The sequence below is a fragment of the Schistocerca americana genome, chromosome 1 (genome assembly GCF_021461395.2).
Source record: "Schistocerca americana isolate TAMUIC-IGC-003095 chromosome 1, iqSchAmer2.1, whole genome shotgun sequence".
NCBI lineage: Eukaryota > Metazoa > Arthropoda > Insecta > Orthoptera > Acrididae > Schistocerca > Schistocerca americana.
In genome coordinates, this window is record NC_060119.1 from 726,801,179 (window position 1) to 726,818,467 (window position 17,289).

Here is a 17,289-nt window from a genome sequence, read left to right on the forward strand (position 1 = left end):
TGTTCACTTTTTCTGTTAATATCAAAGTAAAATGACAAAAATAATGCTGTTTTGATTAATATAAAGATGATAGCTTTCATTACCATAACCATTGTTTAATTATTTGCTTCTAGATGTTCAGCTGAGTAGTAGTTTCCATTTTATGGAAGCACACCATTAATCAACCACAACCAGGAATCCTGAGAGACGTCTTTTTAAGTCTCAACTCTATGATTAATAGAAATAAAATACAACAAGATTAAGCAGCTTGGCTGCCCTCTAGTAATACATAATTGCTTTTATTTACATAAGACATTGCGCATTTTATACATACAAATAATACGAAAAATCTCATTTATACTATGGAAATGTCTCTATATATGCAGAGTATTTTAACTATGCAGCTTGAACTTCATCCTCGTCAGCTGGATCTCAAGATTCATTACATTCAATTCAGATGGATCTATGTTCTACATGTGTTTTAACCATTTCACTCAGATACGCACATAGGTAAATATATGTGCATACTCAATAAAACACAACAACACACACACACACACACACACACACACACACACACAAGGAGAGGGAGATATGTGCTAAACAATTTACAGATTACATTTTCACTACAAAAGTCGTAAAAAAGTTACAGAGATTACTACAGACAGATTACAAAGATTCAGTTGGTAAGAGAAGAGTAACACCTCAGTTACATTATCATTTGTCTAACAGAGTCAAAATCTAGTTCACCTCCACAGTTTTGAAAATAAATTAGCAAAAAAGAAAATATGGGTCTTGGTGACTGTGAGTTTACATATTTGACATACTTATAAACAAATCATGTGGTACACAATGAAAAGAACATACGCATTCAATGGTAGTACACATTTTTAAGAATACTGGTGAGAAAACAAAACATTGACACAGTAAAACATAGCACTGCTGAACATTTACATCCATCAGTCTTCAATAAAGCACGAATTGTGAAGAAGAAAGCAACAGAACAGTCACATTACATAGTTAAAAAACAAATTAGGATTTTCATACTAGCATTCTCCTTTACTACCGTTAACATCCATCAGTCTTGAATAAAGCACAAACTGTGCAGAAGAAAGCAACGGAAGGTTCACATTATAGAATCGAAAAACAAATTACCATTTTCCTTTACTACTGTTCAGTTCTGTTCTAATAATTCTGTTCTGTGACAATAATCATAATGTTTGATAGCACACACTCATTTTAGTTTCAAATGTGATTAAATACAAAGCTTAAAAGGACCATCAAAGGCCAGTGATCTTGCACCTATTGTTCATTGTCTTTCCTTGCCTCACCAGTTAGTTGCAAATACACTTCAAATACACACACCCACAGACAATGAATAATGATTTATGATAAAGCATCTCTACACTATGCATATGACAGTATTTCAAAGAGTACACAACGTATTCATAATCCAATAAGAACTGAAGAAACTGACACAAATTAAGTTCTCAATTGCCGACAATAAAATAGACTGTCTACACAGCCTGCTGCTGTGGCCCAGGAGAAGGTGAGCCGACGGCCTGGGGGTGAACATTCGGCACAGCTGTTGCACTGGCGTGTGGAGGGCCGGCTGTTGCCTGGGGTGAAGGTGGTGTGGGTGTTGTACTGGGTGTCACGCCACCCTCACTGGGGTTTCCTCCAGGTGTGGCAGGGGGTGCTGCAGGGGAAGAGTGAACCTGCCCACCCCATCCTCCACTAGGAACACCACTTTCAGCCGCAAGCCGTTGGTGTGCCTGTTGACGAGCACGGAATTCGGCAGCTTTCAATTGTTCCAGGTGGAACTGTTGCCGTTCCGTAATGAGCTGCTGTCGTTGATATTCTAAACCTTCTCTTTCCCTCTCCATTGTCGTCTCGAGCTCCTCGAAATGGCGCAGTTTGATTTCCAACTTCTTCATCTGAGTCTCCACGAGCAGCGCTACCAACGATTTGATCTTGCGCTCCTCGACAGCGGCCAAATGCTTAGCCTTGACTGCGGCAGCTGCCAGTGCCGCAGCAGCGGCAGCCTGCAGCTGGGCGTCCTTCACCAAACGATCGTGTTCCGTTTCTGTTGGCCTCGTCTCACCTTCGCTTCCTTCTTTCTGCTCCCCTTCTTCTTTGATATCAGTTTTGTCATTGGACTTCTCCTCTTCAGTACTTTCCTTTCCATCCCTTTCGTCTGATTTCTTTTCAGTTTCAGTAGCTTCTGGCTTTTCAGACTCTTTCTTCTGTTTTCCTTCAGCATCACACGGTTTCTCCTCTGCTTCTTTATCATCATCTTTCTTTTCCTTCTCCACAACTTCTTCTTCTTTTTCCGGAACAGTACCAGCAATTCCACTCTGCAAAATAAATAAAACTTGCTTCATTTCAGAATAAGTGCGCAAAAAATGAGCAAAAAGTGAAACGTGATGTGCAGATTCGTTTTTTGTGCTGCTTCTTATGACATTGACCAAGAAGTCCTCGTGTCCCAAAATTCATGAAAAATTTAAAACTATCTTTCAACTTCTAGTTCTTGCTTATCTCTGCATCACATTAAATTCATACATTAAAAGTTTGTCATATTTATAGTCATAAGCAAACTTATGTTTTCTATGATCCATTATGAGTATTTCTCAGATGCATAATACTAAAACAATTAGGGAAAAATTAAGCACAAATATAGTTACACAAGCAGGATCAATAACTGGAATATGAAGGCTGAAGATTAATGGTATGTAAAACCTCCTGCCATGCAACATATGCTGATGAACCAAAACATTATGAATATCTACTTAATAATAAATTGGTCCACCTCTGGAGTGTAATACAGCAGCGATTCTCTGTGGTGCAGATTCAACAGACAGTTACAAGAGGTATGTGGCACCAGGTAGCTACGCACACGCCACACAATTCCTGAAAATTAGGCGTCGGTGGCTTGTGGGCAATGACTTGGCACCCAATACAATCCCAAACCTGTCCCCTCTGGGTTCAGATCAGGTGAATTTGGTGACCGAGACATCACCACGAGTTCACTATCATACTCTTCAAACCACTATAGCATGGTTCTGGCCTTGTGAAATGGACAGTCAGCCTGCTGTAAGATGCCATCAATATAGGGAAAGACACAATGCACGACAGTATGCAGGCAATCCACAATACTGTTCATACACTCTAATAGCTGTCCTGGTGTCTTTGATTACTACAACAGATCCCACGGAACTCCAAGTAATGTCCCCCATAATACAATATTGCCTCCACTGGCCTGTGTACATGACTATGTGAATGTTTCCAGTATCCATTCGCCTGTATGACGACATATGCAAGCGTGACCACGAAACTAGTATAACAAGAAAGTTATACATCTGATCACACAACATATTTTCACTGTTTCAGAGTCCAATCTCTACAATCCAGTGCAATCATAACTGACAATGTTGTTAGGCAAACATAGGAAAACATAGGGATCACCTTCTACTGAGCCCCAAGTTCAACAACTTGCACTGAGCAAGTGCTCCTAAACAGTTTTACTCCATCATCAGAGCTGCTACAGATTGCTTCATGTCCTGTTTTATGGTGCGGGCAAGCCTCCAACATCCACATTCTGTGATTAGACAAAGATTTTGATAATCTTGTCACTTACTTCTGGTTTCACTATTCTTCAACCACTTTCCATAGTTGCTCATAGCAGTAGCACACAAACAGTTAACCAGCTTTATCATATCCAAGATGCTTGTTCCCAGGTGCCAGGACACAATCATCAGCTCTTTGTCATAGTTGAAACAAATACTAACAAAGAGATAGAGGGGCTGGCCAGTACTTACCTCAGCTCAGTACAGCCGATAGATACACAAAAATCAGAACCGAAAATTTACGTTCCTAGCTTTCAGAACAAATGTTCCTTCATCAGGGAGGAGAGAGGGGAAAGAAAGGGAAGAAGGGAAAGTGGATTCAGTTACTCACAACCCAGGTTATGAAGCAACAGGGAAAGGAAAACAGGGAGGGTAGCAAGGATGGAGGCATGGTTGTCAGGGGGAAGCCAAAGATATTCTACTGTAAGTACTGTGCCAGCTTCAAACCAAAGAGGATGCATACAGAAGTAAAGAGGTATACAGTATAAAGATAAACACAACTATGTAGGATGAAAAGATGCGTGAATGGCTAAAGACGAAAGGAAAAGAGGAGAAGACTGAAGAGTAAATGGGAGTGAGGTTGTTTAACGTAGGTTCAGTCCAGGGGGATGGCGGGATGAAAGGATGTGTTGGAGTGCAAGTTACCATCTCCACAGTTCAGAGGGACTGGTGTTGGATGGGAGAAGCCAAATGGCACATACGGTGTAGCAGGTTCCTAGGTCCCTAGAATTATGCTGGAGGGCATGCTCTGCTACTGGGTATTGGACATCTCCTAGGCGGACAGTTCGTCTGTGTCCGTTCATGCGCTTAGCCAGTTTAGTTGTTGTCATACCGATGTAAAAGGCTGTGCAGTGCAGGCATGTCAGCTGATAAATGACGTGTAGTTTCACATGTGGCCCTGCCTCGAATTGTGTATGTTTTACCAGTAGCGGGGCTGGAGTAGTTGGTTGTGGGGGATGCATGGGGCAGGTTTTGCAGTGGGGTCGGTTACAGGGGTAGGAACCGCTGGGTAGAAAAGGTAGTCTGGGAATATTGTAGGGTTTAACAAGGATGTTACGGAGGTTAGGGGGGCGACGAAAGGCAACTCTGGGTGGTGTGGGAAGAATTTTGTCACGGGATGATCTCATTTCAGGTGCTGACTTGAGAAAGTCATATCCCTGGCGGAGTAATTTGTTGATGTATTCAAGGCCAGGATAATATTGGGTGACAAGGGGGATGCTTCTGTGTGGTCTGGGGGTAGGAACATTGTTGTTGGACGGGGAGGAATGTATTGCTCGGGAGATCTGTTTGTGGACAAGGTCTGCAGGATAGTTGCGGGGAGGAAAGCACTGGTCAGGTTATTGGTGTAATTGTTGAGGGATTCATCACTGGAGCAGATACGTTTGCCACAAATACCTAGGCTGTAGGGAAGGGAACGTTTGATGTGGAATGGATGGCAGCTATCAAAGTGAAGGTACTGTAGTTTGTTTGTGGGTTTGATATGGACAGAGGTGTGGATGTGAGCTTCAACAAGATGAAGGTCAACATCCAGGAAGGTGGCTTGGGTTTTGGAGAAGGTCCAGGTGAAATTCAGATTCGAAAAGGAGTTGAGGTTATGGAGGAAATTAAGGAGTGTTTCTTCACCACGACTCCAGACCACAAAGATGTCATCTATAAAGCAATACCAGGCCAGGGGAAGCAGCTGTTGGGTCTTCAGGAAAGCCTCCTCCATGCGGCCCATGAAGAGGTTAGCATAGGACGGAGCAATCCAGGTTCCCATGGCCGTTCCCCTGATTTTTTTGTAGGTCTGGCCTTCAAAAGTGAAGTAATTATGGGTTAGGATGAAGTTGGTAAGCATGATAAGGAACGACGTTTTTGGAAGATCTTCGGGTGGGTGTTGGGAGAGGTAGTGCTCAAGGGCAGAGAGACCATGGGTATGTGGGATGTTTGTGTAAAGGGATGTAGCATCTATGGTGACAAGAAAGGTTTCAGGTGGGAGAGGAGTGGGAATGGATTTGAGGCGTTCTAGGAAGTGGTTTGCGTCTTTGATGTAGGATGGGAGTGTGCGGGTGATAGGTTAGAGGTGTTGGTCTACCAGAGCTGAGATACGTTCTGTTGGGGCTTTGAAGCCTGCTACAATGGGACGGCCAGGATGGTTCTCTTTGTGGATTTTGGGTAATGGGTAGAAGGTAGGAGTACGGGGCTCAGGTGGAGTGAGTAAGTCTACGGAAGCCGTTGTGAGGCCTTGTGAGGGACCTTGGATTTTTAGGATTTTCTGCAGCTAAGTCTGGATGGAGGGAATGGGATCCTGGGTAACAGCTTTGTAGGTTGAGGTGTCGGAGAGTTGACGCAATCCTTCTGCCACATACTCCACACGGTCAAGTATCACAGTTGTGGAGCCTTTATCCGCCGGGAGGATGACAATAGAGTGGTCTGTTTTCAGCTCCTTAATGGCACGGGATTCTGCTGGGGTGATATTGGGGGTTGTCGGGATGTTCTTCAAGAAGGACCGGGAGGCAACACTGGATGTGAGGAATTCCTGAAATGTCTGCAAGGGATGGTTTTTGCGGGAGGGGAGGAGGATCCCTTTGAGAAGGCGGTCGGAACTGTTCTAGACAGGGTTCAACACTGGGTCTAGTATTTGGGGGCTGTGTTTGGGTAGTGAAGTGATATTTCCAGTTGGGGTTCCGGGTGAATGAGAGGAGATCTTTAACCAGGGCGGTGTGGTTGAATTTAGGTGTGGGGCCAAAGGTTAAGCCTTTTTATAGAACAGATGTCTCTGGAGGAGAGAGGGATCTGGATGAGAGGTTTAGAACTGAATTGGGACTGGTGATATGTGGCATTTGGCTGTGGTTATAGTTGAGATGTGGTCTGTGTGCGGTATGTGCTGGGATGGGGAGGTTGAGTAGGATGGCTAGGCTAGGTTTGTTGGCTATGAGGGGGGTTTGTTGAAGGTTCTGTTGTGGTTAGTGTTTGTGAGGGATAGGGAGAGGGACCCCACTTCTTAGGTGTTGCACTAGCACTGTGGATAGTCTCTTCAGGTGGTGTGTGGCATGGAACTCAAGTTTGCAGCTGGCTTCTAGGATGATGTTCCTGAGTGTGTTCTCCAAGCAAGGGTTTGAGAGGTGGAGGACTTTGAAGAGAGATAGGAGCTGCTGGGAGTGGTGGTTACATGAAGTAGTGTAGAGATTCAGGACAAGTTGGGTAAGGGCTAAGGATTGAAGGTTCTGGAAGTCCAGGAGAGACAGGTGGAAGGAGGAATTGCACCCAGAGATGGGAACTTTTAAGGTAAGTCCTTTAGGGGTAATTCCAAAGGTTAAGCAGGACCGGAGGAAAAGTATGTGGGATTGCAGTTTGGCTACGGTGAATGCATGTTTCCGGAATGAATGTAAATAATGTGGTATAGGATTAGGGTACATAGTGGGTAACTGGTGGGTAGGGAAATTAAATAACTAAAGTTAAAATAGTAATCAAAGGAAGGAATAAAACAAGGAGGGAAGGACGAGAAAGAAAGAAATTGTGTTGGTAATGTTCAATACCAAAGGAAGACCACTAAATAAGAAAAATACGGAAAAAGTTGACCAGACCAAGCAAGTATGTCCAGATCAGGGGAAAAGAACACACGTTGCTCAAAAACTGAGATAGGGAGTGCCGCAAAAACGATCGCGCGTGCTGCAAAAAAGATCGCGTGTGCCACAAAAAAAGATCGCGGTTGGCGGAGAAATGTCCCAAAAAAATTTTCCTGTGGCAGAGAAAGATAGCCAATGACACAAAATTATCGCCAGCAACACGAAATCGACGGAAATGGATGATACTGGTAGGTGTGGAAGGGATTGTTGGCAGTGATTGTTGGCTGGAAAACAGCGAATAACGAACGTTAAAACTATGTAATGTTAAATAAATAAATCAATAAATAAAAAGAGAGAAGTGGACTATAAACGGAACAAGATAACAGGAGGAAAATGAAACTAGCACAGTTGGTGACGAAACTATTTATTTATGTATATATAAAACACTGAAGAAGAGAAAGTGTTTAGATGACAGATGTAAGTGATAGCTAACAAAAGGGACAAAACAATGACGGATGTGGACCATATAGGTGATCTAAATGATTAATGGAAAATCTCATATAAAGATGTGAAACAAATACTAACAAAGAGATAGAGGGGCTAGCCAGTACTTACCTCACCTCAGTACAGCCGATAGATACACAAAAAGCAGAACCGAAAATTTACGTTCCTAGCTTTCGGAACAAATGTCCCTTCATCATGGAGGAGAGAGGGGAAAGAAAGGGAAGAAGGGAAAGTGGATTCAGTTACTCACAACTCAGGTTATGAAACAACAGGGAAAGGAAAACAGGGAGGGTAGCAAGGATGGAGGCATGGTTGTCAGGGGGAAGCCAAAGATATTCTACTGTAAGTACTGTGCCAGCTTCAAACCAAAGAGGATGCATACAGAAGTAAAGAGGTATACAGTATAAAGATAAACACAACTATGTAGGATGAAAAGATGCGTGAATGGCTATGTCAGTCAGTTTCCCCATATGCTGTCTAAATCATCACTAGAATGACTCCCCATACGTGTCTGCTTCCCCTATATGCTTTCTTACTGTATAGACTTTTCTTACAGTGTAATGTGCCCACAATGCCAACCATATAACATTCAGTCTCAGGGTGGACAGTGGTCTTGGTGTACATCGGCGTGTGTAGTAAAAATGCAGCTCTACTGTTCTGGATCAGTAGGCCAACACAATACCCAATGAGAATCGAAGTAACTAAAAAAACATTGAGGGTGTATTAACAAACCTGTGCTAATCCTGCAGAGGGATCAAATTTGCCTTCAGTGGATGAGGCTTCAACATTCTTGACATGAGCATCCATTAGAGCAGCAGGAACCTCATCCTGGAAACAGGAATTCCGGTTTCCATATGAAGTATCAGGAATACACTATTTAGTAACAATCATGTTTTGCAGTGGCAAGGGGGAAAAATAACAAAAAACCCTCACCTTGATACTTGCAAATTCTTCCATTGCTGCCTTTGCTGCAGATGCTGCAACCCTTGGATCAACTACAGAAGCTAAAAATGCTACTGTTGACATAATTGGATTACCAGCTTTGCTGAATGGAATTGGCTGATATGCTAATGGGCCCAATGCTCCACCACCTGTAACATTACATTTGTGATTAAGCAAATTTTAGATGGACAATTTTATGAGCGGTTGCATAATAAAGAAATAACTAGTTTCTATTTACTTTCCTTTTTTCTATTACAATTGCTAGTTTAACAGTCAGAGGGTCACAGACACATCTACAAGATTTTAAATGCACTTAATATAAGCTTTATTTTTCCAAGGTTTGCACTCTAACAGCAAACAGATCAAAGCACCAAATAATTCATAACAATTTGTACTATGTATAATTTCATTCTAAGGAAACATTTTATTTGTCTGATTTTCTTTGGGATCTTTGTTTCTGAAACGCACAGAAAGAACATGTTTGGATTTAGCATGGTTCTGCGTTGATAGCACACCTAGTTTTCTAACTATAAAGTAATTTCCGATTTTATCTGTTATGTAGGAACCTTTTACCTATTCAAGATTTTGCAATTGCTTAGGTCTTTTGGCAATGGAGTCCGACACAATGATGCATGTAATAACTTAGGGACTACCATCAGCTTATGAAATATAATTTGCATTCTTATCCCCTTTGCTAAGGAGTGGAGATATATGATACAGTCTCCCAAGCTCCACAAGTTATACTGCTGCAAACACTGCCAGTGGCATTGCTTTCTACCATAACAAGATACTTTAGGTCAAGCAGAATCAAAGCTTAGACTGCACTATATAATATAGCCTTGTGCTGTAAATTCGGTATGCTTATTCCAGCCAGATGGCATTTGGATGCCACAAGAGAATCAGTCTTACTGTGACTATGGCAACACAACTGTTTATGAATTAGGCACTGGCTGTGGCTGGCCTTGTTCATGTGTTCTGTTCTGTCACTTGACTATGGTTAGTGTTGGCATACTCTTATCAGTGCCTCAAGAATATTCTGTCTTGTATTTAATAAATTGTGTTATACACACAACAGTACAATCTGAATCTTTTTTCTTGCTTCCCCTTCATAAGGTATTGCAATAGAGTCACATTTCCTCTAATCTGATCTATTTGTCTTCCTTTCAAGCTTTATGTCACACCCAACACAATGGAAATGTTGCACTTGCTCCAGTTTAATTCAGATGATATTTGATCAAAGAATATCATAACTTTAGTTTTATTTGCTGAAATTCTTAAATTATAATTTGAGATTATTCGACATTGTTTGTACAATTCCATTTGCAGTCTATCTTTATTTTGATTCATTATTACTTATATGTTTAAAAAAAGCAAGGAAAAATTCGCCTGACACTTTCCCAAAAGGCAGTTTCCATTTCTTCTAAACCAGGAAACTGATCTCTCCCCCCTCCCAATAGTACACAAAACATGTCACAAAATGGCTGCAGAAACAACGGAAAAAGCATGCCAATTTAAAAGAATACAAAACCTCCGAGACTGGCAAAATTTTTCAAAAGCTCAAAATTTAATGTGGACTTCAGTGGAAGATGCTTTTAATAGTTTCCACAACAAAATTCTGCTACAAAATCTAGCAAAAAATCGGAAGAGATCCTGGTCATATATAAAGTAACCAGCAGCAGGACACAGCAATACCTTCAATGTGAGGCAGCAACGGTAATGTTACTGATAACAGTATCACTAAAGAAAAGTTAATAAATACCATTTTCTGAAATTCCTTCACCAAAGAAGATGAAGTAAATATTCCAGGATTCGAATCCAAATCTGCTGTCCACATGAGTAACTGAGAAGTACATATCTTTGGTGTAGTACAGCAACTCAAATCATTTAATACAGGCAAGTCTTCAGGACCAGGTTGTACACCATTTACCTTTCAGACTGTGCTGATATAATAGCTCTGTGCTTAACAATCATATATAAGTGCTCACTCAACAAAAGATCCATACCTAAAGGTTGGAAAGTTGCAACAGTCATACCACTTTTCGCGAAAGGAAATAGGAGTAATCCACTAAATCACAGACCCATATCAATACATTAAATTAAAACCCCTTCCATTGATGTGGACTTGCAGTAGGATTTTGGACTATATACTGTGTTCAAACATTATGAATTACCTTGAGTTAAATAATATACTAACACATGGTCATCACGGATTCAGAAAACACAGCTAGCTCTTTATTCTCATGAAGTAATGAGTGCTATAAACAGGGTATCTCAAACTGATCTCACATTTCTACATTTCCAGGGTCCTAAAGGCTTCTGATACTATTATTCACAAGCAGCTTCTAACCAAACTGGGTGCCTACGGAGTATCATGTCAGTTGTGCGACTGGAGTCGTGATTTCTTGTCAGAAATGTCGTGTTGTTGTTGTTGTTGTTGTTGTTGTTGTTGTGGTGGTGGTGGTGGTCTTCAGTCCTGAGACTGGCTTGATGCAGCTCTCTATGCTACTCTATCCTGTGCAAGGTTCTTCATCTCCCAGTACCTACTGCCGCCTACATCCTTCTGAATCTGCTTAGTGTATTCATCTCTTGGTCTCCCTCTACAATTTTTACCCTCCACGCTGCCCTCCAGTACTAAATTGGTGATCCCTTGATGCCTCAGAACATGTTTTACCAACCGATCCCTTCTTCTAGTCAAGTTGTGCCACAAACTCCTCTTCTCCCCAATTCTGCTCAATACCTCCTCATTAGTTATGTGATCTACCCATCTAATCTTCAGCATTCTTCTGTAGCACCACATTTCGAAAGCTTCTATTCTCTTCTTGTCTAAACTATTTATCGTCCTTGTTTCCCTTCCATACATGGCTACACTCCATACAAATACTTTCAGAAATGACTTCCTGACACTTAAATCTATACTCGATGTTAACAAATTTCTCCTCTTCAGAAACGCCTTCCTTGCCATTGCCAGTCTACATTTTATATCCTCTCTACTTCGACCATCATCAGTTATTTTGCTCCCCAAATAGCAAAACTCCTTTACTACTTTAAGTGTCTCATTTCCTAATCTAATTCCCACAGCATCACCCAACTTAATTCGACTACATTCCATTATCCTCGCTTTGCTTTTGTTGATGTTCATCTTATACCCTCCTTTCAAGACACTGTCCATTCCATTCAACTGCTCTTGCAAGTCCTTTGCTGTCTCTGACAGAATTACAATGTTATCAGCAAACCTCAAAGTTTTTATTTCTTCTCCATGGATTTTAATACCTACTCTGAATTTTTCTTTTGTTTCCTTTACTGCTTGCTCAATATACAGATTGAATAACATTGGGGAGAGGCTACAACCCTGTCTCACTCCCTTCCCAACCACTGCTTCCCTTTCATGTCCCTCGACTCTAATAACTGCCATCTGGTTTCTGTACAAATTGTAAATAGCCTTTCGCTCCCTGTATTTTACCCCTGCCACCTTCAGAATTTGAAAGAGAGTATTCCAGTCAACATTGTCAAAAGCTTTCTCTAAGTCTACAAATGCTAGAAATGTAGGTTTGCCTTTCCTTAATCTTTCTTCCAAGATAAGTCGTAAGGTCAGTATTGCCTCACGTATTCCAATATTTCTGCGGAATCCAAACTGATCTTCCCCGATGTCGGCTTCTACCAGTTTTTCCATTCGTCTGTAAAGAATTCGCATTAGTATTTTGCAGCTGTGACTTATTAAACTGATAGTTCGGTAATTTTCGCATCTGTCAACACCTGCTATCTTTGGGATTGGAATTATTATATTCTTCTTGAAGTCTGAGAGAATTTCGCCTGTCTCATACATCTTGCTCACCAGATGGTAGAGTTTTGTCAGGACTGGCTCTCCCAAGGCTGTCAGTAGTTCTAATGGAATGTTGTCTACTCCCGGGGCCTTGTTTCGACTCAGGTCTTTCAGTGCTCTGTCAAACTCTTCACGCAGTATCTTTTCTCCCACTTCTTCTTCATCTACATCCTCTTCCATTTCCATAATATTGTCCTCAAGTACATCGCCCTTGTATAGGCCCTCTATATACTCCTTCCACCTTTCTGCTTTCCCTACTTTGCTTAGAACTGGGTTTCCATCTTAGCTCTTGACATTCATACAAGTGGTTCTCTTATCTCCAAAGGTCTCTTTAATTTTCCTGTAGGCAGTATCTATCTTACTCCTCGTGAGATAAGCCTCTACATCCTTGCATTTGTCCTCTAGCCATCCCTGCTTAGCCATTTTGCACTTCCTGTCAATCTCATTTTTGAGACATTTGTATTCCTTTTTGCCTACTTCATTTATTGTATTTTTGTATTTTCTCCTTTCATCAATTAAATCCGGTATCTCTTCTGTTACCCAAGGATTTCTACTAGCCCTCGTCTTTTTACCTACTTGATCCTCTGCTGCCTTCACTATTTCATCCCTCAAAGCTACCCATTCTTCTTCTACTGTATTTCTTTTCCCCATTCCTGTCAATTGTTCCCTTATGCTCTCCCTGAAACTCTGTACAACCTCTGGTTCTTTCAGTTTATCCAGGTCCCATCTCCTTAAATTCCCACCTTTTTCCAGTTCCTTCAGTTTTAATCTACAGTTCATAACCAGTAGATTGTGGTCAGAGTCCACATCTGCCCCTGGAAATGTCTTACAATTTAAAACCTGGTTCCTAAATTTCTGTCTAACCATTACATAATCTATCTGAAACCTTTTAGTATCTCCAGGGTTCTTCCATGTATACAACCTTCTTTCATGATTCTTGAACCAAGTGTTAGCTATCAGAAATGTCATGGTTCACAGTAATTAACAGACTGTCACCGATTAAAATGGATGTGATACGTCGTGTTCCTCAAGGAAATCATATATGCACTCTATTGTTCCTAATAAATGATTTAGGAGACAATCTCAGCAGTCATCTTAGACTGCTCACAAATGCTGCTGTCATTTACAGTCAAGTAAAGTCATCATAAGGTCAAAACCAAATGCAAAATCATTTAAGTAAGAAATGTGTATGGTGTGAAAAGTGGCAATGGACCTTAAATTATGGAAAGAACGAGGTTATCCACACGAATACTAAAAGCAATCCACTGAATTTCAGTTTTACAATAAATCACACAAAGCTAAGAGATTTCAGTTAAACTAAATAGTTAGGTAAGATAAGATAATTTTATTGTCATGAGGCCATTATAGAAATAGACAAATTTTTTATACTGCATTATCATTACATTAGTATGAGATGTCAGTGGTTCTGTGTCACAGTAAAAAATACTCTTAATTCATGAATGGGTTTGGCAATAAGCTGTTTATTTAATCTGTGGAAACTTATTAAATAGTTTTACCCACTTGTTCATAGCTACTGACTGTCTCTGATGGTCTATAGTAACAATACCAGAGACAGAAAGTTGCTACTCACCATATAGCAGAGAAGCTGAGTCATGATAGGCACAATACTCAAATCCTTAGGCCCATCCCAGAACCTCTCCCCAGAGTCCATCTCTCTATTTACTCCTACCACTCCCCGCACTCCCACCTTCTACATGCTTCCTAAAGTCCATAAACCCAACCACCCAGGACGCCCCATTGTGGCTGGTTACTGTGCCCCCACTGAGAGAATCTCTACTCTTGTAGACCAACACCTTCAACCTATTACCCGGAACCTATCCTCCTATATAAAAGATACCAACCACTTCCTCGACCGACTCTCCACAGTTCCTTTCCCTTTACCACATGGTGCCCTGCTCGTCACTATTGATGCCACCTCCCTGTACACTAACATTCCTAATGCTCACAGCCTTACTGTTATCAAATACTACCTTTGCAGACACCCTATGGATTCCAAACCAGCAACCTCCTTCTTAGTCTCCATGACCAACTTTATCCTCACCCACAATTACTTCTCCTTTGAAGGCATTACCTACAAACAAATCCGTGATACAGCTATAAGCACCTGCATGGCACCATCCCATGCTAACCTATTCATCGACCATCTAGAGGAATCCTTCCTAAAAACCCAGAATCCTAAACCCCTCACCTGATTCAGATTCATCGATGACATCTTTGCTATCTGGATTGAAGGTGAGGGCACCTTATTTGCATTCCTCCAGAACTTCAACAACTTCTCCCCCATTTGCTCCACCTGGTCCTACTCAACCCAACAAGCCACCTTCCTAGGTGTTGACCTCCACCTCAGAGATAGCTACATCAGTACCTCCGCCCATATCAAACCTACTAACCACCAGCAATACCTCCACTTCGACAGCTGCCACCCATTCCATACAAAGAAGTCCCTTCCATACAGCCCAGCCACCCGTGGTCATCGCATCTGCAGTGATGAGCAGTCCTTCTCTAAATATACCGAAGGGCTCACTGAAGCCTTCACTGACTGTAAATATCCTCCCATCCTTGTACAAAAACAAATCTCCCATGCCTTATCTTTCCAGTCTCCCACCACCTCCCAAAGTCCCACAGTCCGGCCACAGAGGAGCATTCCCCTCGTAACTCAGTACTATCTGGGACCGGAGCAACTGAATTACATTCTCTGCCAGGGTTTCAATTACCTCTCGTCATGCCCTGAAATGAGAAATGTCCTACCCACTATCCTCCCCACCCCTCCTAGTGTGATATTCCACCGTCCACCAAACCTACACAATATACTCGTCCATCCTTACACAACCCCTGCTCCCAACCACTTACCTCATGGCTCATACCCCTGTAATAGACCAAGATGGAAGACCTGTCCCATACATCCTCCTACCACCACCTGCTCCAGTCCGGTCACTAACATCACCTATCCCATCAAAGGCAGGGCTACCTGTGAAACCAGTCATGTGATTTACAAGCTAAGCTGCAACCACTGTGCTGCATTCTATGTAGGCATGACTACCAACAAGCTGTCTGTCCGCATGAACGGCCACCGACAAACTATGGCTAAAAAACAAGTGGACCACCCTGTTGCTGAAGATGCCCCTCATCTCGATGATTGCTTCATAGCCTGTGCCATATGGATCCTTCCCACCAACACCAGCTTTTCTGAATTGCGCATGTGGGAACTTTCCCTGCAATACATCCTATGTTCCCATAACCCTCCTTCGTTACTCACTGTCCTCACCCATCCAGCCCCCTCCCTGTTCCCATTCCAGCACTACACAGCCGTCATTTCACTGCCACACCCAGTCTTTTAATTTCTTTCTATTTTTATTTCTCTCCTTTCCTCTACTTACCTCCTCCCCCCCTCTGCACCTTCTCTCCTGCCCTCCGTCTAAACTGTAACACTTCACTGTCCGCCACTCCCACCATACTATCCCTCCCCCTCCCCACCCCAGCCTCCTCCTTATCCCCACCCAGTTGCCATTCCCATCATGCACTGGTGCTGCTGCTCGCAGTGTAGTATCAGTTCTCTGAGACTGCAGACGTGTGTGCAAGTTGCGTTTGCATGAGTGTGTGTGAGTGCGCGCGCGTGTATGTATGTGTGTCTACTGCTGGCAAAGGCCTTAATGGCCGAAAGCTATGAGTGTGTGAATCTTTTTATTGTTCCTATCGCGACTCAGCATCTCTGCTATATGGTGAGTAGCAGCTTTCCTTCTCTGGTACTGTTACATTCCATCCTGGATTTTCCACTGTTTTATAGTCTGTGGTAAGACGTACATATGAATTTATTTTTTCCTTGTGTTGTGGCCATGAATATTATTTCTACTTTTTACTTCATGCAAAATTCTGTTTTGTACAAATTAACACTTTTGTCTACACAGATAAACAGCCATTATTTTACATTCAGAGAACAAGTGCTTATAATGTGCTTTATGTTGAGAACATGTAATGATTATGATTGCTTTCTCCTACAGAAGTAATACGTTTTGAACATGGTTCAAATTTCCTCAGAGAGTAAGTCCATATGACATAATACTTTGAAAACATGCAAAATAAGATGTTTTAACATAGGCTGCTGGTATGCATTTCATAAGACATCTTAGTAAGTAAATTACTCTAGGCAATTTAACACTAATGTATTTTGTATGTTGCTCACAGGACAATTTGACATCTAAGTATACCTTCACAAACTTTATGTAACTAGGATCATGAATAGGGCTTTTGTCCTTTAGACTACATACCATTTTTTGTGTTTTGTTCTCATTCAGGAGAAAGCCATTTGACCCACACCAATATGTCAACACAGTCTTTTTAGATTATTCAGATTATGGTTATAATTTAGTATGGTAGTGTCATCGACAAACAGCAGCATACTGGAACTTATACAAAACAATAGATGGTTCTAATACAGATCCCTGCTGAACTCCCACCTCAATTTGTTTTTCTGTAGACTTTTCTGTGCCAATACACTCAAATTGCCTACAATTTTGGAGATAAGATGTTAATAGTTTTAGGCTGTTACCCCTGATGCCACAGAAATGGAATTTCTGTAGAAGTGTGTCATGTCCTATACAGAGGAAGAGACTTGAGCAAAGCCCTTCTCCACAAATACTTTTAAGAACATATTTAATTATAGTGTCTGTTGCATCAATTGTTGATAATTTTTATCTAAATCCATATTTTAGTACATGAAATATTTCAAGTTTTTCAAAATGAGCAGACAGTTGATGGTAAATGATGTATTCTATTATTTTGGCCAGGACTGGAACTATTGATATTTGTCAGAAACCTGCATCCTTTTTATACATCAGAACACCCTAGATAC

The 17,289-nt window shown here is 41.5% G+C and overlaps 1 protein-coding gene across 2 annotated transcripts in view; it reads right to left on the minus strand.

Moving 5' to 3' along the window:
• Positions 1-262: 262 nt before the first annotated feature.
• Positions 263-17,289, minus strand: part of LOC124610508 (SWI/SNF complex subunit SMARCC2) — a 95,665-nt gene continuing 78,638 nt past the window's right edge. For both annotated transcript variants that reach the window (XM_047140165.1, XM_047140164.1), the window contains exons 13-15: positions 8,591-8,748; positions 8,390-8,485; positions 263-2,336 (exon numbers count right to left, since the gene is read on the minus strand). In XM_047140165.1, the coding sequence (XP_046996121.1) occupies positions 1,497-2,336; positions 8,390-8,485; positions 8,591-8,748 (1,094 nt within the window). In that variant the 3' untranslated portion in view covers positions 263-1,496. The remainder of the gene's footprint in view (positions 2,337-8,389; positions 8,486-8,590; positions 8,749-17,289) is intronic.